The sequence below is a fragment of the Jaculus jaculus genome, chromosome X, assembly GCF_020740685.1.
Source record: "Jaculus jaculus isolate mJacJac1 chromosome X, mJacJac1.mat.Y.cur, whole genome shotgun sequence".
Classification (NCBI taxonomy): Eukaryota; Metazoa; Chordata; class Mammalia; order Rodentia; family Dipodidae; genus Jaculus; species Jaculus jaculus.
This window is the reverse complement of record NC_059125.1, coordinates 50,414,796-50,435,746: the sequence shown is the minus strand read 5'-3', so window position 1 is coordinate 50,435,746 and position 20,951 is coordinate 50,414,796. Positions and strand designations below refer to the sequence as shown.

General features: G+C 45.6%; 1 protein-coding gene across 3 annotated transcripts; it reads right to left on the bottom strand.

Moving 5' to 3' along the window:
• Positions 1-3,607: 3,607 nt before the first annotated feature.
• Wdr13 (WD repeat domain 13) lies at positions 3,608-12,813 on the bottom strand. 3 transcript variants are annotated; one of them, XM_045140353.1, is made up of 10 exons: positions 12,795-12,813; positions 12,268-12,347; positions 11,309-11,549; positions 10,176-10,285; positions 9,924-10,054; positions 9,068-9,375; positions 8,155-8,335; positions 7,751-7,892; positions 6,527-6,645; positions 3,608-6,117 (listed from the first exon to the last, which is right to left on the bottom strand). In XM_045140353.1, the coding sequence occupies exons 2-10, from the start codon at positions 12,306-12,308 to the stop codon at positions 5,933-5,935; spliced, it is 1,458 nt and encodes a 485-aa protein (XP_044996288.1). In that variant the 5' UTR covers positions 12,309-12,347; positions 12,795-12,813; the 3' UTR covers positions 3,608-5,932. The 3 variants fall into 3 exon arrangements, with proteins under 3 accessions (XP_044996288.1, XP_044996287.1, XP_044996286.1); XM_045140352.1 differs by lacking the exon at positions 12,795-12,813 and adding an exon at positions 12,700-12,783; XM_045140351.1 differs by lacking the exon at positions 12,795-12,813 and adding an exon at positions 12,495-12,558.
• Positions 12,814-20,951: the final 8,138 nt, after the last annotated feature.

The following is a 20,951-nucleotide window of genomic DNA, read 5'->3' as shown; positions in this document are numbered from 1 at the left end:
TCCAGACACAAAATAGCCTGGATATCCATGACCTCACAGTGCCTGACACTACCTACACAAGATCATCATAATAGAAGGAAAAGATCAAGGCATCAAAATAAAAGACAGACTGATTGGGTGGGGGTATGATGGAGAATAGAGTTGCAAAGGGAAAGTTGGGGGGAGGGAGGACATTACCATGGGATCTTGTTTACAATCATGTAAATTGTTAAAAAATAAATTAATTTTTAAAATATTATAAAAAAAATAAATTCAACAGAGAAAAAAATCCTTGCAAAATAAAGTAAGTCTGTAATCCTACACTCAAGAGTCTGAGACAGGAGAAGCACTGAGTTTCAACCATCCTGGGCTAAATAGAAAAGTAGGGTCTGGAGAGATGTCTCAGAAGTTAAGGCATTGTCTGCAAAGTCTGACAACCCTGGTTTGATTCCCCAGTATCCACATAAAGCCAGATGCACAGTAGTATATACATCTGGAGTTTGTCTGCAGTGGCTGGAGTCTCTGGCATGCCTATTCTATCTCTGTGACTCTCTTCTTTCTCGCTCTGCTGGAAAATAAATAAAAGCAAATAAATACATTTGATACAATTTAGGATATCTGATACGATGTACCTATTCTTTACTGTTTTTGTTTTTCAGATCAAGTCCCTTATTTTATTTTTGATTTGTTTTTTGCTTTTGTTTTGTTTTGTTTTTGGAGTAAGGGTCATGCTCTAGGCCAGGCTGACCAGGAATTCACTATGTAGTCTCAGGCTGGCCCCGAACTCACAGTGATCCTCCTACCTCTGCCTCCTGAGTGTTAGGATTAAATAGGGTCTTGCTGGGTGTGGTGGTACATGCCTAGAGTGAGACCCTACCCCATCAAAAAAAAAAAAAGGTGTGTGCCACCATCAGCTTTCTTTCCTTTTATTTTCTTTTTTGAGGTGTAGAGTCTCACTCTATCTAGTTCAGGCTGACCTGGATCTCTGTGGTCCCAGGCTGGCCTCAAACTCACTTCTGCTTCCTAAGTGCTTGGATTAAAGGCAAACACTACCACACCCAACAAAACCCTTATTTTACTTTAAAATATTTATTTTCAAGGAGAGAGAGAGAATGAATGGGTGCACCCAGGGCCTCTAACAACTGGAAACATACTCCAGATGCATGCACCTCTTTGGGAATCTGGCTTTACGTACACACTGGAGAATTGAACCAGAATATTAGGCTATGCAGGCAAGTACCTTAACCACTAAGGCATCTCTCCAGCCCAAGACTCTTATTTTTCCTTTGAAACTCCATTCTTCATCATATCCCCTCCCCCTCTCAATCAGTCCTTTATTTTGATGTCATGATCTTTTTCTCCTATTATGATGGTCTCATGTAGGTAGTGTTAGGCACTGTGAGGTCATGGATATCCAGGCCATTTTGTGTCTGGGTGGAGCACGTTGTAAGGAGTCCTACCCTTCCTTTGGTTCTTACATTCTTTCTTCCACCTCTTCTGCAATCGACCTTGGAAATAGGCCTTGGAAAGTGTGATAGAGATATTGCAGTGCTGAGCACTCCTGTCACTTCTTGCCAGCGGCATGACACCTTCTGAAGAGTCTTATTTTAAAAGGCAAAATAGAAGGGTGTAGATAGAACAATTTTCAGTAGAAGTGGTCAAAACAGAGGTGGGAAATCTTTGAATAGTTCAAAATCAGGTTAGAGAACCTTGATACTGGGTTAACAGAAATTGCAATTCATGGTCAGACCCGAGGGTTAAGACTGGAGCAACAGTTTAGAGGGTCAAGACTGAGGGGTACCAGTGGTGGAAGAGTTTATCTCTGGGTTTTGGTTGGAGGGTCCTTTCATGGTATATTAGTTTAAAAATGTTTTGCGAGCTAGGCGTAGTGGCACACGCCTTTAATCCCAGCACTCAGGAGGCAGAGGTAGGAGGACTGCTGTGAGTTCAAGGCCAGCCTGAGACTAAATAGTGAATTCCAGGTCAGCCTGAGCTAGAGTGGGACCCTACCTTGAAAAAACAAAAAAATAAGAAAGAAGGAAAGAAAGAAAGAAAGGAAGGAAGGAAGGAAGGAAGGAAGGAAGGAAGGAAGGAAGGAAGGAAGGAAGGGAGGAAAGAAAGAAAAATTTTTTGTGAGAATTCAGTCAGATCAAATGGGGTTTTAATGGAGTCAAACTAGCAGAGTCTGATTCGAGATCAGATCAGAGATGTCTTGATACTGCTAGAGTTTACAAAGGCCCAGAGAGCCAGTGTTGATGGGATATTAACCAGTGGCCCATATTCAAGGTTGAACCAAAGGATAGTCAGCCAGAACTTCAATTTCAAATAAGACCAAAAGAGAATTGATGGTGAAATAATTTGGAGTTCACATTCAAGATCATTGAAGCATCCATGGAATAGTGAACAGGAACAAGGAAGGCTCTGGTGCTTGCCAAGAGGAATTGATGCTGCATATGCGACCAGTGCCTGAGGTTCAAGATCAGACCTGAAGTTATAGAACAGAAAATACAAGCCAGGGTATAAAATAAGATCCGAGAAGTATACACAGCGAGATTAGTTTACCAAGTTTACTTGGTACCAGAAAAGCATCAAGTATGAAAAAATTAAGAGGCTCAAGTTCAGGTTTCAGATTACAGAACTGATCATGAGTGAACCAAAGGTCTGGCCAAAATATATATACTGGAACCTCAGAGACCCAAGTTGGAGTTTAGGATGACACTCGTAGAAGGGTTAAAGAAAACTGAGGCTCAGAGTAAATGCAAATGTCCTGCTGGTAGAGGCATTAACAGAGGACCAGGGTTCAGAATGGACCAGAAGGACACTGATGGTGGTAGAGCTTAAAGTGTCTCATCAGGCTTAGTGTCACATGTCTATAGTCCTATCATGCAAGAAGCTGAGGTATAAGGATCACTGTAAGTTTGAGGCCAGCCTGAGCTACATAGAGACTTGGTCTCAAAGTAGCTGGGCTTGAGGCCACACTAGAGAGACATTGGTGAAGGAAATAGTAAGAAATGTCTAGAGGTGGCAAGTGTAGTTCAGTGGTACAGCTATTGTCTAGCATGTTCTGGCTTTATCCCCAGAATAAACCAAAACCAAATGCCCAGATATGATGTCAGACCAGTCAGGGATGGTAGAATAGTGAACAGAGGCCTGAGCATAACTTTAGATCATATGGACATTCATGGTCCAAGTATTACTATAGAGGTATAGATTGGAAATGCCATATGAGCATAAGAGCAGTGATGATAAAATAACTATGATAGAGTCCCCAGTTCAATGGTAGGACTGAAGATTTTAAGGGCAGAATAATTAACAGCAGCCCACATTCAACTGAGACCAGGAGACAATTGGTAGTGTAATATTATGCAGAAGTTTGGGTTTGAGATTTGACTGGTTGTAGACTGGTGTGGGAATACTTAACAAAGACTCAGCTTCAGGCTCAGAACCAGAGCCCTTGAGGGTGGAGCAGTTAACACACAAGTTCAGAGTTAGACAAAGGGTATGGTCCAGATAACACAGACCTGGATTTGAGAGGATATGAGAATGACATTGAGGGAATGAATAGTTACCAGATCTGATGTCAAACCAGAGGCACAGTGATGATGGACAAGTTCTCAGAGGCCCAAGCTTGACCAATAACATTATTTTTTATTCTTTCTTATTTGTTCAGTATTTTTTCTTGGGTTGAGTAAAGAAAAGTATTATCTAGGTGAATTTAAAGTAGAATATCAACTCTATCACTTCAAAAAGTTCACATGGAGGAAACCCTTGAAAAATCATGCAAAACAATATTCATGATAAATCATCTGGAATCCAATCTCAATAAAGAACATGGAGAGTATGAGAAGAAAGTTAGAGAAAACAGAGGTTCCTCGTAATTACCTTGCCATCTAAACCTTGGTTGAAACTGGGTCTCTATTGGTGTTGTATACTGTGCAGAAGAGTCAACATGCAGGTCTGAACTGTTATCTCAAGATCTCCCTAAAGATTGTCCCTTACCTAGAACTGCAAACCCTTTCCTGGATCTTTTGGCTGTACTATTACAACCATGAATACAATCAGATGCTGACTTTTCTGAGTCCTCTTTGGAAATTGTGGGACCTGCAGCTGGATTAGGAATGCTAGTACACATATACAATCTTTCCCACATGACCAGTCCAGCTCACTGATATCCTAATATCATCATTCTTTATCTAAGGTCTGTCTGATGGAAGTACTGGCCAGAAATGCTTGAGGCTACAGGTGACCACACTATTACACAACAGAATGAATAAACAGAAATTTCATTTCTTCGCTCAGAGACTGCTGGTGTTAGTTCCACATTTCAACTACATTGGGCTACCAGGTTGGAATTTCTTGTGACTCTGGTTTGACCTGAGGTCCCAAGATGTTAGCCACAGTTCAAATTGATACATATGTGACAGCATAAGGAACTGGAGTAAAATGGTAGTAGCAACAGCCCCTGACATTTCTGGTAACTTTGAAATTTCCTAGGACTTCTGACCACGGACAAGGATTTGTAGATTTATCCCCTTGCCAGTATCCAAGAGACCTGTCCTCACTTGGGCTCTCTTCCAGTAGTGACCATTACTGTTTGTTCTCTGAGCTGTTGCTTCATGGCTGATATTTGGACCCTGGTGGATATGGGAGGAGACAAGGGTGGTCTTAAAGTCTTCTCATTGCCTCTACCCCATAGCAGAATCCCTAGCTCAGCCTCAGGGTCCATGGCTGTCCCCATGTTAGCTTGGCACTCCAAGGGCTCAACACCTTTGCTGCCTGCTTGTGGAAAACCCAACACAGACAAGTGTGTGACCCAATCAGGTGCTTTCCTGTTAGGGTTTTGCAGGCTAGTATGAGGAAAACCTTGGGCAGAACCCAGCATTCCCCACTCAATTCCTCCACTGCTGCCAGACCACACCCTTTGCTCCCTCAGGGGAAACAAAAGAAAGCCAACATCCTCACCACAGGCCCAACCTCACCTGTCATACTCAGTCCAGCCACACTCTGGCATAGGCAATGGTTCTCTGGCCATCCCAGTCTCAGTGCCTTTGCACTTGCTTTTTTTCTGTGTCGAGTATGTTCTTCTACCCACACACTGACTTCCCTCATTTCACTACGATTCTTTAAAGTGTCACCTTGTCTAAAATACTTTTCCAATGACATTACCAAGAGCCAACCCCTGTCCACTCCTGGAACTCTATTTGCTTTTCTCCTTTTGCTTTTCTTCACACCACTCATCTTTCGCTAACCCTATGACACACAGATGCTCCTTGATGTATGCCATAGTCATGTCCCAATAAACTCATTTTAAGTTGAAACTATCCTAAGTTGAAAATGTACTTTATATGCCCTACCAAACACCTTAGCTTAGCCTACTTTAAATATGCTGAGAACACTAACATTAAGCCTACAGGTAGGCAAACTTATCTAACAGAAGTCTATTTTATAACAAAGTGTTCACTAGCTAGTGTATTTATTGAATACCTTACGAGAAGTGGAAACACAAGACTGGTAGAGGGTATGCTTCTGCACCGTCAGAAAGTCAAAAAGTTGTCAAGTTGCAAAATTTTCAGGTGGATTCTGAGTCAGGACAGGTGCACCTTTGTCTAATGTGTGCTTGCTTCCACTAGGATGCAAGTCCACAAAAGCAGGGATTTCTCAGTTGAGGTCATAGAACAGCTTCTGGCACGCAGCTGGTGCTCAATACTGTCTGTTGAGTGCATGACTGGGTCAAACACTGTGGTACAGCAGATATTCAGTAAGTGCTTGGTGAATGGATGAACACATTACCGCATGAATAAGAGACCCTCATTGCATTGTAGGCCCCAGAGCTCCCCTGGTGCCTCCTCCTGGGAGTGGGCCCTTAACACAACCACAAAAACTTTATTTACAGCACGAGCCTAGGATGGAGGAGGGAAGAAGGGACAGTGGGTAATGCAGGACTGGCAAGACCCTACTTTTGCTCCCTTCTCCAGACGATGACCATGCCACTGGCGTCACTGGAGGCCAGCAGACTCTCGTCGCAGTTGAAGCTGACATCAAGCACAGGTGCGCTATGGCCCTGCAGCTTGTTGACAGCAGCCTTGGCCGCCCGCTCCACATCAAAGAAGTGCACGCACATATCCTCACTGCCTGTCACTGTTCGGATGAAAGAGAGAGGCCATCAGGAGACTACTGGGGTTCCCTGGGTGTGATGTCCTTGAGAAATCTGAGGAATGAAGACCCCACAGGACTTGGGATGGTCTGAGGAAGACCATCCCTAGACAGGAGGCCATCTGCCTCTTTTGGTCCTATAGGTAGTATGTGAGGTCTCAGAGATGTGTGGGGCTGTGTTTCAGACTATGGAATTCCCAAGGTGTTTGGGGTTTTGCATTTAAAATCATGAGAGCTGTGAGTCCTGGCATGAAGCTGTATGGGCACAAGAGATCACAAGACCCAGGGCATCCATCATGGTATCGAGGTGTTGTAATGTTTGAACCAGGATGGCAAAAGCCCCGTTCTCTGCCCCTCCCCAGCTCTCCAGGCCCCCTGCCCCTCCGGAACTCACCTACACAGGCCCCCTGGCGGAACGACATGAGGGGGCAGAAGATGCTACGCACAGGGTGTGAACTCTGTTCAATGGGAAAGCTTCTCTTCAGCTGTAGGGTCCCTTCATTGTCCACCACCCTGAGAACACAAGAGAGATGGTCAAGGTGCAACCTCAGCCTCTGGAGGTGACTGGTGGTGGGCCAGTCTATGTTCTCACACTTGTACCAGAGTTATTTCCAAGGCTCATGAAATTCAATTTTTAAATTTTTTGAGACAGACTATCACTCTGTTGCTCAGGCTGCCTCTGAATTTATGGATTCAAATGATCCTCCTGCCTCAGCCCTTGGAGTGCTGGCATTACAGTTATGTATCACCATGCCCAGTTTCAGGCCTAACTTTTTGCTAGAGCTACGTTTGGGCAACATAACAAAGAGAAGTGGGGAGAGTGAATTCTCCTCAAAAACTAGAAGAAAAAAATAAGGACTACGAGAATAGCTTACTGATGGTGTGTGATTAGCATGCCCAAGACCCTGGTTCAATTCTCAGCACTAAATAATAGAATGAATGAATGAGTGAATCAATAAATAGGAAGAGAAATAAGCCTCTGCTCTAAGGGAAGGAGAGCTGTTTTTTTTTTTTTTTTAATTGCAGTGTTGGGGGTGGAACTCAGGGCTTCATATATATCATACTAGGCAAGTGATCTACCACGGAGCTACATCTTTAGTCCTTGATCTATTTTATATTTCAGTTTGCTTAACTGTAAAGTGGAGATATAGTAACAGTATCATCTATGGCTATACCTCCCTGAACATACCCGATTTTGTCTGATAGTAACAATGTCTACTTCACACGCTAGTTTAAGGATTAAATGAGGTGATAAACAGAAAGTGCTTTGAACAGGACCTGGCCAGAGCAATTACCGTGCAGGTGTGCATTCCTGCAATCACTATTTATGTTGCTAATGTCACTATCATACACTGTGCACTACGCACACTGTGAGCCATGTATTGTCATACTGTGTTCTTGCTATTATTTTCTTGTAGTGCTAAAGATGAAACCCAGGGCACTGTACCTGTTAGGCAAGCATTGTACCACTGAGATATACCCCAGACCTATCATATTATGAGGCCAGACTTCTAACCTTGGTGAAATTAATCTGATGGAAGATTTGGGATCCTGTTCCATTCTGATGGAGGAGGCAGGCCCTCCCTGCCCAAGTGGCCCTGACCCAGGAGGGACCCACCTATAGAGCAGCAGCTTGTTGAGACAAGCATTGATGAGCAGCGAGGGGTCTCGGGCCTCACGGCTAACCCAGGAGCGGGCAGAGATGCTGGTCACAGGGCTGCCCTCATGCACCACCAACCGCTTGGCTTTGGTCAGTTTCCCTGTAACAGTGAAGGCAAAGGTAAGGAAATGGGCTGAGTCTTGGGAGGACAAGAAAGGAGACAATGATCTGGGTGTGGTGGCACACACCTTTAATCCCAGCACTTGGGAGGCAGCAGTAGGAGGACCGCTGTGAGTTCAAGGCCACCCTGAGACTACACACTGAATTCCAGGCCTGCCTGGGCTTGAGTGAAACCTTAGCTCAAAGAGAAACCAAACTAAATAAATAAATAGATCAATAAATAAACAAATAAAATAAAATACCTGTGGCCATGTCGAAGAGAAAGGAGAAGACACTGCCGCGGTCATCACCTGCCCAGAGTAGCCGGCCAGGGGCATCAAAGGACAGAGCAAGGACGCGGCCTGTCAGCTTGCTAGAGCCACCCTTCACTTTCTTGCCTGTGGAGATGTTCATGACATGCACATTGTGCTTGGCATTCCCTACCTGTGGGTGGAACACATACACCATCATCCTTGCCCAACCAGTCCCTCCTTGAGTTTGACCACAGTAGAGATGTGGCAAGTACACCAGGAGGTAACCCAGCCATATATTTCCTGTTCCCTAGATACTAGCCTTTCTTGCAATATTCCCCAAGTACGACAGCTGCTCATGGGACTAAAGGGGTCCCCTTGGCCAGTCTAAAAACCACACAACTCTCCTGGCCCTATAACAACAACCTTACAGCTTTCCTATATGCACTGACTGTCCCTTCCCAAAAACTATGGGGCGACTGCCACTGAAATAAGAAGCCCAAGCACTGCTCACTCTTGGCCTGTTCCCTGTAGTTCAACTCCCTGCCCTCAGACCACACCAGACTTTTCAGGTTCTTCTTCTGGCCTCTGACCAGTCTGAGCACAGTGGGGCTACCAATGATAGATACATGAGCTTTCAGCCTTGGCATCCTGCTGCCCAGGGGAAGCCCCAGCAGATGTAAGACTTTAGCCAATAGAACCAGAGGGATCCCATAGCTATGGCCCCATTGTGGTCTGGGTTCCCAAAGTCTACCACAGCTATGCCATCCTAGACCGAGAACTCTACTTCCTGCTGTCTGGCCACAGTAAGACTGATGTAATGGGTGGGCCTAGCCGGTCTTAAGACTTTATACTCTGGTGCCCCGAGACAGCCCTCCAGACCCGGCATGGCCGCCTTTGGTGAGCGGGTGCCCTGGAGCCTGACCACAGTGAGGTTGTTGTTCACAGGCTGGAAGGTGCAGCACAGTAGTTCAGCGCCATCAGGGTCAGGGATTTCCCGGATGCAGCGGCCGTCCTCGGAGGCCCAGATACGCATGGTGGCATCGAGGGAGGTGGACACAAGGATGTCATTGGAGAGGGACCAGGCGAAGTCAGAGACACCACGGGTGTGACCCCGCAGCACACGGAGCACGGTGGGTGGGGCAGGCACCAACTGGCACAAGGAGATGCTGCCATCCAGTGAGCAGCAGGCCAGGCGGTGACGGTCATCATTGGCGAAGCGCACCCTTGGGACTGCAAATACCAAGGAGCCATTTGTAGGAGTCAGCACACTCCTGAACACAAGGAATGCTGGCCTCAACAAAGGGCTTTCCTAGGCTGACAAAGGCAGTTGTAACCTCATAAGGCCCTCTGTCAAAATGGTCTCTAAATCTCAGCAGGTCCTTTGTTAATTTTAAATCTTCTGCAATGCAAAAAAAAAAAAAAAAAAAAAAAAAAAGCTCCTAGTGTTTTAGTATGTACTTTACAATCACTAAGATCTCAGCAGTTTGCAAAACATTTGGCATAGTACAGCCCATCCTCCCCTAAGCAAGGGAGTTATCATCAGCTACGGCTTTCAACTCTTCCATGACTCATGTAACCTGCTGCAAAGGCCCTTACAGCATCTGAAGAGCCTATAAACTGAGACTTTGCAGAAGGCTTGTGAGTTTGGTAAAGGTTCTATAGATGGTAATTCCTCCTTCTGAGGCAAAGTGCCAGAGGCCTTGCATTCTGCAAAACGATACGTGGGGAGTTGTTTAAAACAAATGTTTGGTGATGGGACCCACCACCCACCAGCTCACCTGCCTCGTCCACATGCTGGTCAAAAACATGGTACATGCCCGCAAAGGCATAGTTCTCACTCAGCGACGTGTCCCCAGCCATGGCCCGACTTGCCTCTGCCACCGATGTAGGCACAACACTGCCGGGAGGCCTGAGCCCCAACAGGAAGCAGGGGATGACAGGAGGTAGGTGTGGGTGTTCAGACCGCCATGTCCCAGTGTCCCTCTCCTCCTCATGAGCCTCCACCCCTTGGCTACCTATGGTATATATACCTGTCCTCATAGACTGCACGGTTCATCTGTGCTTGCAGCTGGTAGGAGCCTCGGCTAACAGAACGGCGGTGCCCTCGTGCCCCCAGGGCTCGAGGATCATCCTCAAAGTCCTGCAAACACACACAGTCAGGGTTGGTGCAAACCTGTAATCTCACCAATTGAGAAACTGAAGCGGAAGGAAAATGAGATCAAGACCAGCCAGGGCTTCACAGTGAGACCTTGCCTGCCTCAAACAGAAGGGAAAAAAAAAAAGCCCCTAAGAAGCATCAAAGTCTGTAACCTTCAAAAATATACCAGAACCTGATCCCTTCTTACCATAACTGGCACTTGCCACCACCATCACTGCTTGCCTGCACTGCTGCCAATGGCTTTCTCATTAGCATCCCTACTTCTGTCTTTGCCATGCTCAGCACATCCCTAGTATATGTTATCTGCAAAAAGCATGCGTAGTCTTTCCTCAGAAAACTACTCAAATCAGTCCCGCATTTCATTCAAGTCTCAGTGGTCACCTCTTCAGAGTGGCCTTTTTCTTTTCCTTCTGTCACTCACACTAGTCTCTTTTTTAATGATTTTGCTGTGCTAGAGATGGAAAGCTAGGCAAGTGCTCTAGCACTAAACTACATCTCTATGGCAAACATTAGTCCTTTTGTCACCTAAGACCACTTTGTTTCTATCTTGGCTTTTTTTTGTTGTTGTTGTTCCAAGGTAGGGTTTCACTCTAGCCCAGGCTGACCTGGAATTCACTATGTAGTCTCAGGCTGGCCTATAACTCACATCAATCCTCCTACCTCTGCCTCGCAAGTGCTAAGGCTAAAGTTGTGCGCCACCATGCCGGCTCTATCTTGGCATTTTTTACTATATCATGTATCATAATATAGCTGTTTGGATAAATGTTTGATGATAGGACCCACAACCCACTAGCTCATCTGCTACTGATTAATCTGGCTTGCTATATGTTTAACTTATTTGCTGACTGTTTATCATGTTGTCTGTTTATTGACTTAGTAGACATATTTTGTTGTCCTCTACTGACCCCAGAACAGTGCTTTGTACATCACAGGTGCTTGATAAAAGGTTGTGATGACTATGGAGGCAGTCTAGATGCACAGTAGGGGGTGCAGCCAGGAGCTCACCTCCATTCTGTCAAGGGTAGTGCGGCTGCTGCGGATAATGCTGTTGCTATAGGCACGAGCACTGCCTGGCTCAGAGAGTGGTCCGTATCGCTGGCCCAATAGCTGGCCCCGTAGCCTCAGGTATTGCCTACGCAGTGCTGGGGGGTGTCCAGCCTTGGCATTCTCCCGCAGCAGCTGGCTGCGCCGGCGGATATACTGGGTCCGAAACTGTGGAAACGTTGGTGTGCGGTAGGCGTTGTACCTGTTGGGGTCCAGGAGACAGGGCAGGCAGCAGGCACAGGATAGAGGGAATCAATCAGCTTGGGCACGGGGCAGAGCAATGAGGTGTGTGGCAGTGGTTGGGGTCAGAGTGGTAAGAGTGATGATCAATAGTGGTAAGGGAGGATTCTTCCTGGTACTATGATGGGGTGATTCTGCAATAATAATGGCTATGATGACAACATCAGAATGGGGACAAAAGAATCAGTCTTTAGCTCTGATGGGGTCGGTATGGAGTGACTGAGTCAGTGCCAACTGTAACATATCTGTCTAGCATGGTGACAGAAGTCAGATTGGCATGGCATAACAATGGAGGATAGGATCTAGGGTGGGGCAATGGTGAAGGTTAGCGCAGAGTGGCAATGGGATCATATTGGGATAGTGTTATCAAGAAAAGTTGGAAGGGGAGAAGGCAATGAGGGGCTAGGAAAACACCAGCCTGAGCTCCAGTACCCACTCCCAAGGACAGTCTCTTTCAGCAAGCCCATATGTAACCGCATTTTCCCAGCAGGCTCTTTAGAACCCTCTACAGCCGGCCCACTTGACAGGCGTGCCCCCACACCATGCTACTGCGCATGCTCACCTCCAGCATGCCCACGCAGCCGCACAAGACAAGTTCTCCTCCGCCCAGCCTCATTTATCGCCATTGCTCATGCACAACAGTAAGTTCCGCTCCCATGGGCTCCGACCCCACGCCTCACCTCGCGTCCACTGCTAAGACTTGCTGCCACACCGCGGCCATTCCCTGGTCTCCTCCTTTGGCGTGTCTCCCCGCGGGAGCCTGCAGGGCAAGGCCTTGGAATGTCAGCGTTCCAAGCGAAGAGATCTAGTCTCGTCCCATCCACCAGGTGACAGTCGCCATAGACACAGAGTCTCTCCGTGCAGGGGAGGTGGCAAGATCCCACTGGGCCCTTAGAATGATCATCACCTCAGCCCTGCCCTTCCTGGGCAACGCCGGCCAGGCTGACTCACAGAAGCAATTCAGAGCTGATCCCGCCCTCTCCGGTTGCCATAGCAACGCCCCTCCCCCGCCTAGCAGGCCTCGTTTTATATTCTCCATGCATCTGCACCCCTCCACCACCCTCCGCCTTCCCTTTTCTGGTCCTAGAGCATAGCCCAGGACCAAGGGCCACCTCCGGCTCTTGAGGCCCCCGGGGCGGCCCTGAGACCAGTGTCTCGCGTTCCTTCTCTCTTCTCTCAAGCTCAAGGCAAGATGGCCGCCTGTTACCAGAAACAGCTGCGGAGCACTGAGCGAATCGATAGGAACCGCTCCATGGGCGTGGGAGCTTCGCAGGCGCACTAAGGGACAGTAGTTTCAGGCAGTAGGACTGAGGCTCCACCCCTTAAGTTCTACCCATTCCCTCTTAGCACTTTCTAAAAAAGATTTTTATTTATTAGAGAGAGAGAGAACGGATGCGCCAGGGCTTCCAGCCACTGCAAGCCAACTCCAGATGCACGCACCACCATGTGCATCTGGCTTATGTGGGACCTGGAGAATCGATCCTTGAGCTTCCCAGGCATGTGCAAAAACCACTGAGCCATCTCTCCAGGCCCCTCTTAGCACTTTTTGTATAAACAGGGATAACGTATTGGGGTTACAAGAACAGGGGTGACTCCGTCATTTGCTAAAATTCAGAAACATGGCCGGGCGTGGTGGCGCATGCCTTTAATCCCTGCACTTGGGAGGCAGAGGTAGGAGGATCGCCATGAGTTCGAGGCCACCCTGAGACTACATAATGAGTCCCAGGTCAGCCTGGGCTACTGTGAAACCCTACCTCGAAAAGCCAAAAAAAAAAAAAAAAAAAAAAACAGAAATATGACTTTAGCATTAAAGGGGTTTAGTTAAGAGTAAATGACCGAGGACTGGAAAGAGTGCTTAGCGGTTAAGGCGCTTGCCTGCAAAGCTAAAGGACTTCGGTTCAATTCCCCAGGACCCACGTAGCCAGATGCACAAGGTGGGGCATGTATCTGGAGTTTGTTTGCAGTGGCTGGAAGCCCTGGTGCACCCATTCATTCCCTCCCTCCCTCTTTCTCTCTCTCTCTTTCTCGCTCTGCCTCTTTCCCTTTCTCAAATAAATAAAATATTTTTTAAAAAGTAAATGACCAAGCATGGATGGTGACACACACCTTTAGTCACATCACTTGAGAGGCAGAGGTAGGAAGATCACTATGAGTTCGAAGCCAGTCTGGGTCTACAGAGTGAGTACCAGGTCAGCCTGGGATAGAGTGAGACCCTACCTGGAAAAGAGCACACAAAAATAGATCAAAGAGCTGGGTGAGATGGTGCACACCTTTAATCACAGTACTCAGGAGGCAGAAAGTTAGGAGGTGTGCTGTGAGTTCGAGGTTAACCTGGCTCTACAAAGCGAGTGCAAGGTCAGCCTGGGCTAGAGTGAGACCCTACCTCGAAAATAATAACAAAAATAGATCACAGTGAATGTAACATGATTGCTAAAGAATAAACTATTTCTCTATGTAAACTTAGCTAGGCATAGTAGTGCATGTCTTTCATCAAGCACTGGAGAAGCAGAGGTAGGTGAATCACTGTGAGTCTGAGGCCAGCTAGAGACTACATAGTGAATTCCTGGGTTAGAATGAGACCTACCATTAAAATAAAAATAAAAATAAAAATAAATGTAACCTTAACAAGACCACTTTTTTTTTTTTTTTTTTTTTTTTTGAGGTAGAGCTTCATTCTAGCTCAGGCTGACCTGGAATTCACTATGTAGTCTCAGGGTGGCCTCCAACTCATGACAATCCTCCTCCCTCTGCCTCCCCAGTGCTGGGATGAAAGGCGTGCACCACCATGCCCAGCTAAGACCACTAGTATTTATTTATTGGACAAAGTACAGGGCACACTATTCAAAAGGTTTTTTTTTTTTTTTTTTTTGTCTTTTTGTCAAGGTAAGGGTCTCACTCTAGACCAGGCTGACCTGGAATTCACTATGTAGTGTCACGGTGGCCTTGAACTCAAGGTGGTTCTCCTACCTCTGCCTCCTAAATGCTGGGATTAAAGATCTACATGCATCTGGAGTTCGTTTGCAGTGGCTGTGGCCCTGGCACACCCATTCTCTGTCTCTCTATCTCTGCTTGCAAATAAATAAAAATATTTTTAAAATGAACTTTGGGGCTGGAGAGATGGCTTAGAGATTCAGGCACTTGCCTGGGAAGCCTAGGGACCCAGGTTCATTTCTCCAGATCCCACATAAGCAAGATGCACATGGTAGCACATGTCTGAAGTTCATTTGCAGTGGCTAGAGGCCCTGGTGTGCCCATTCTCACTATCTCCCCCCTCCCCTTTGTCTATAAGTAAATAAAAACATATCTTTAAAAATGAATTTTGATTTGGGAATATGATAGAATTTCCAATTTTTAAAAAAATTTTTAATGAGAGAATGAGTACACCAGGGCCTTCTGTTGCTGCAAACAAACTCCAGACACATGCACTACGCTGTACATCTGGCTTTATGTAAGTACTAGGGACTGAATCCGAGCTATCAGTCTTTGCAAGCAAGTGCCTTTAACCAGTGAGCCTTTTCTCCAGTCCTCCCACCCCACCTTTTTTTGAAGTAGGGTCTTGTCTGGAACTTACTCTGTAATCAAGGTTGGCCTCAATCTCACAATAATCCTCCTGCCTTTTCTCTTAGTGCTGGGATTAAAGTCATGCACCATCTCACCCAGTATCTAACAATTTCTGAAATGACTTTAAACATACTGGGAAGTAGTGTTCTCTGCATTGACAACTATAAAATCAAAATATCAATTAACTCTGAACAACAGTAAAGATATAGTCTAAGTCCTATAATTTCGAATATTCAGCCAAAATTTAATTACACAAAAGTAAAGATGCATACCACTCTCATCTGTATACAAATTTGATTTATTTAATAAGTGATTGTTATGCCAAAGAATTATTTTAAAATAAATTTCTAGAGCTGGAGAGATTGCTTAGCAAAGTCAAAGGACCCAGGTTCGATCCCCAGGACCTGCCTAAGCCAGATGTACAAGTTGTTGAATACAACAGTGTTTGCAGTGGCTAGAGGTCCTATTATGCCCATTCTCTCTCTATCTCTCTCAATTAAATAATAATAAACTAAAATTTAAAAAATAAATGTATAGCTGGACATGGTGGCACATGCCTTTAATTCCAGCACTTGGGAGGCAGAGGTAGGAAGATTGCTGTGAGTTTGAGACCACACTGAGACTACATGGTAAATTCCAGCCTGAGCTAGAGTAACACCCTACCTCAAAAGACAAAAAAAAATAAATAAAATAAATAAATTTCTTGGGACTGGAGAGATGACTTAGTGGTTAAGGTGCTTGTCTGCAAAGCCTAATGACCTAGGTTTCATTCCCCAGTAGCCACGTAAAGCCAGATGCACAAGGTGTCACATTCCCCTGGAGTTCATTTGTAGTGGCTAGAGGACCTGGAACGCCCATTCTTGCTTATTCTCCCTCTCTCTGCGTATTTATTTCACATTCTCAAATAAATGGTTTTTTATTTTATTTTGAGAGAGAGAGAATGAGTATGCCAGGACCTCTAGCCACTGCAAAAGAACTCCAAATGCGTGTGCCACCTTGTGTCCACCTGGTTTACATGGGTAATGGGGACTTGAACCTTGGTCCTTAGGTTTCACAGGCAAGTGCCTTAACCATTAATCCATCTCACCATCCCAATAACAAATTATTATTTTTCTTTTTTTTTTTTTCCAAGGTAGGGTTTCACTCTAGCCCAGGCTGACCTGGAATTCACTATGTAGTCTCAGGGTGGCCTCGAACTCATGGCAATCCTCCTACCTTTGCCTCCCAAATGCTGGGATTAAAGGCATGTGCCACCATGCCCAGCTGCAATAAAATATTTTTAAAGCCTATCAAGGCATTTAAAAAAGATATCTGTGACAGGGAGGAAGGGAGAGACAGAGAGTGAGAAAGAATTGGGTGCACCAGGACCTCTAGCCACTGCGGACCAACTCCAGACACATGCACCACCATGTACATCTGGCTTACATGGGGCCTGGAGAATCAAACCTGGGTCCCTATGCTTCAAAGACATGCGTGTTAACTGCTAAGCCATTTCTCCAACCTGATCAAGGCTTTTTTGTGTGTTTGTTTGAGGTAGGGTCTGTCTCTAGCTCAGGCTCACCTGGAATTCACTATATAGCCACCTCAGGGTAGCTTTGAACTCATGGTGACCCTCCTACCTCCACCTCCTCAGGGCTGGGATTAAAGGCTTGCACCACCATGACCAGCCCTATCAAGGCTTTAAAACTTTTTTTTAATTTTTTTTTTTTTACTTTTTAATTTTTATTAGCATTTTCCATGATTATAAAAAAGTCCCGTGTTAATTCCCTCCCTCCCCCCACACACTTTCTCCTTTGAAATTCCATTCTCCATCATATTACCTCCCCATAACAGTCATTGTTTTAATTTTTTTTGAGGTGGGGTCTCACTCTAACTGAAGGTGGCCTGGAATTCACTATGTAGTCTCAGGTTGGCCTCACACTCATGGCGATCCTCCTACCATTGCCTCCCAGGTGCTGGTGAATGTGCCACCACCACTCCTGGCTCATTTTTCTAAAGTTTTTATATATTTATTTTCCGGGGGGGGGGCAGATAGAGGTAGAATGGGCGCATCAGGGCTTCTAGCCAGTGCAAATAAACTGCAAAAGCATGTGTCCCCTTATGCATCTGGCTTTAGTGGTGTTGCAGTCAGGTTCACATTGCTGACAGAAAACACCTGACCACAGCATTTTGGGGGGTGAGGACTTATTTTGGCTTACAGACTTGAGGGGGAAGCTCCATGATGGCAGGGGAGGATGATGGCATGAGCAGAGAGTGGACATCACCTCCTAGCCAACATCAAATGGAAAACAGCAACAGGAGAGTGTGCCCAACACTGGCAAGAGGAAGCTGGCTGTAACACCCTTAGGCCCACCCCCAACAATTCACAGCCTCCATGAGGATTTTTAAAAAAGATTTTATTTTTATTTATTTGAGAGAGGAGAGCGAGAGCGAATAAGAATGGGCATGCCAGGGCCTCTAGCCACTGCAAATGAACTCAGATGTATGTGCCACCATGTGCATCTGATTTATGTGGGACCTGGAGAATTGAACCTGGATCCTTAAGCTTTGCAGGCATGCACCTTAACCACTGTCATCTCTCCAGTCCCTCTAGGAGGCTTTATTTATTTATTTTTTTAATTTATTTATTTGAGAGCAACAGACACAGACAGAAAGACAGATAGAGGGAGAGAGAGAGAATGGGCGCGCCAGGGCTTCTAGCCTCTGCAAACGAACTCCAGACGCATGTGCCCCCTTGTGCATCTGGCTAACGTGGGACCTGGGGAACCGAGCCTCGAACCGGGGTCCTTAGGCTTCACAGGCAAGCGCATAACCGCTAAGCCATCTCTCCAGCCCTCTAGGAGGCTTTAATTCTCAAATTGCCACCAGCTGGGGAAATAGCATTCAGAACACCTAGGTTTATGGGGGACACCTGTACCAAACCACCACATGTGGGTACTGGAAAATAGAACCAGGATCCTTAGGCTTTGCAGGCAAATGCCTTAAATACTTAGCCATCTCTCTAGCCCAATAGAATATTTTAAAAAATAAAAATAAGAGCGGGGCATGGTGGTGCATGCCTTTAATTCCAGCACTTGGGAGGCAGAGGTAGGAGGATTGCCATGAGTTGGAGGCCACTCTGAGATTACATAGTGAATTCCAGGTCAGCCTGGGCCAGAGTGAGACCCTACCTCGAAAAATCAAAAAAAATTTTTTTTTTCCTTTATGGTTTCTTATGAGTAAGTGTTTGATTTCTACACCTGTATTGTATACTTATATATCTAAGGTTGCTAAAAAATTTCTTGGGGGCTGGAGAGATGGCTGAGCGGTTAAGGCACATGCTTGTGAAGCCTAAGGACCCAGGTTCGATTCTCCAGGTCCCACGTAAGATACACATGGCAGTACATGCATCTGAAGTTTGTTGGCAGTGGCTAGAGGCCCTGGCATGCCCACTCTCTCTCTCTCACTTTCTCTCCCTCTGTCTCTAATAAATAAAAATAAATCTTTAAAAAAAAATTTCTTGGGCAGCCGGGTGTGGTGACACATGCCTTTAATCCCAGCACTCGGGAGACAGAGGTAGGAGGATTGCCATGAATTTGAGGCCAACCTGAGACTACATAGTGAATTCCAGGTGAGCCTGAGCTAGAGTGAGACCCTACTTCGAAAAAAAAAAATCTTGGGCAAAACAAAATTGTGAGTAGAAAAAGTTTAAGAAGCCTTCGTTTTGATACCACAGGTAATGACAGGAATAGATAAGAATTAATCATTAATGCACAAAGTGTTTGTACCAGTTACTATGTGAACATTTGCTATTTCAAGAGGCAATATAATTTATTTCACAAGACATGGCCATGAGGAGAGGCTCTGCCAATTCTGAGCTATGTGATCTCAGGCCAGTCACATAACCTGTTTGTGATTCAGTCTCTTCATCTGAAAAAACCTGTCTTCTAGAGTTATTGTGAGAACTAGATGAGTTACTACTTGTAATACTTTGACTAGCATCTGGAACAGAGAAATAGTCAATTTAACTATTGTTCTTTTTTTCGAGGTAGGATCTCATCTAGGCTGCCCTGGAACTCACAACTAACTCTTTAGTCCCGGGCTACTCTAGAATTCATGGGGATCCTCCTACCTCAGCCTCTGGAGTGCTGGGATTAAAGTTGTGTGCCATCCCACTGGGCTAATTTTGATTTATTCAGTGTTTGTGTTTGTACACGCTTGGGCCTGTATGTATGAGCATGTCAGTGTTTCTTGCTGTTGTAAGTGAATGCCAGAATGCCAAATGCAAGCACCATCTTTTTTTTTTTTTCCCCTGAAAACTGGCTTTATGTGGATGGCTAGGAAATTGAACCCAGATTGGCAGGCTTTGCAAGCAAGGTGCCTTTAACCACTGAGCAACCTCCCTAGCCCATCTTTTGTCCCCTTACTTTAACTGATTTTTTTGTTTTGTTTTGTTTTTTTGAGGTAGGTTCTCACTCTAGTTCAAGCTGACCTGGAATAAACTGTGTAGTCTAAGGCTGCCCTCACACAGTGATCCTCCTATCTCGGCTTCCCAACCGCTGGGATTAAAGGCATGCGCCACGTCCCGTTTATTAATCTTGGTTTTTACTTTTTATTTATTTATTGGTTTTTTTGTGGTAGGGTCTCGTTCTAGTCCAGGCTGACCTGGAATTCACTATGTATTCTCAGAGTGGCCTTGAACTCATGGTGATCCTCCTACCTCTGCCTTCCAAGTGCTGGGATTAAAGGCGCACGCCACTATGCCCAGCTTTAATCTTGTTTTCAGAGTAGCAAACAAAGTCTTAGGCTTTGGTATGGCACGTGCAAATATAATTTATCATTCAGGAATGAGTATAATTTATTAACCGGGCATGGTTAATAAATCCAACACTCTAGAGGTGGAGGCAGAATGATCAAGAGTTGAAGTTGGCCCTGGTGTGGTACACAGCCCTTTAATCCCAGCATTTGGGAGGCAGAGATAGGAAGATTGCTGTCAGTTTTGAGTTTGAGGCCACGCTGAAACTACACAATGAATTCTAGGTCAGCGTGGGCTAGAGAAAGACCCTACCTTAAAAAAAAAAAGAAAAAAAAGCGATTTTTTTTTGTAGAACAGGCCTGGGGAGGCAGAGGTAGGAGGATCACTGTGTTTGAGGGCAGCCTGAGACTACATAGTGAATTGCAGGTCAGGCTGCACTAGAGTAAGACTACCTTAAAAGCCCCTGCCCCCCCCAGGGAAAAAAAAAGAAAAAAAAATTGGTCTGAAGGTCTCAGCAGTTAAAGGCACTTTCTTACAAACCCTGATGGCCCAGGTTCAGTTTCAACAATACCCAAATAAAGGCAGATACACAAAGTGGTGCATCTCTCTCTCTCTCTGCCTAAATAAATAAATATCCTTAAAAAATTGTCAGGTGTGGTGGCACATGCTTTTAATCCCAGCACTTGGGAGGCAGAGGCAGGAGGATTGCCGTGAGTTCAAGGCCACCCTGGGACTCCATAGAAATTCCAGGTCAGCTTGGGCTAGAGCGACACCCTACCTCAAAAGACCAAAAACAAAAAACAGATAACCGATTCACCTTCTAGAAGTATTTCAGGTGCAGAAGTCATATATGAGTTGTTAGGATGACCACAGCTACCTCCCTCTTAACATTTGTTATTCTGCAATTTCCAATTTTTCTTTTTTTTTTTCAAGGTAGGGTTTCATTCTAGCCCAGGCTAACCTGGAACTCACTCTGTAGTCCCAGGTTGGTCTCAAACTCAGTGATCCTCCTACCTCTGCCTCCAGAGTGCTGGGATTAAAGGCGTGTGGCACCACGCCCGGCTCTAC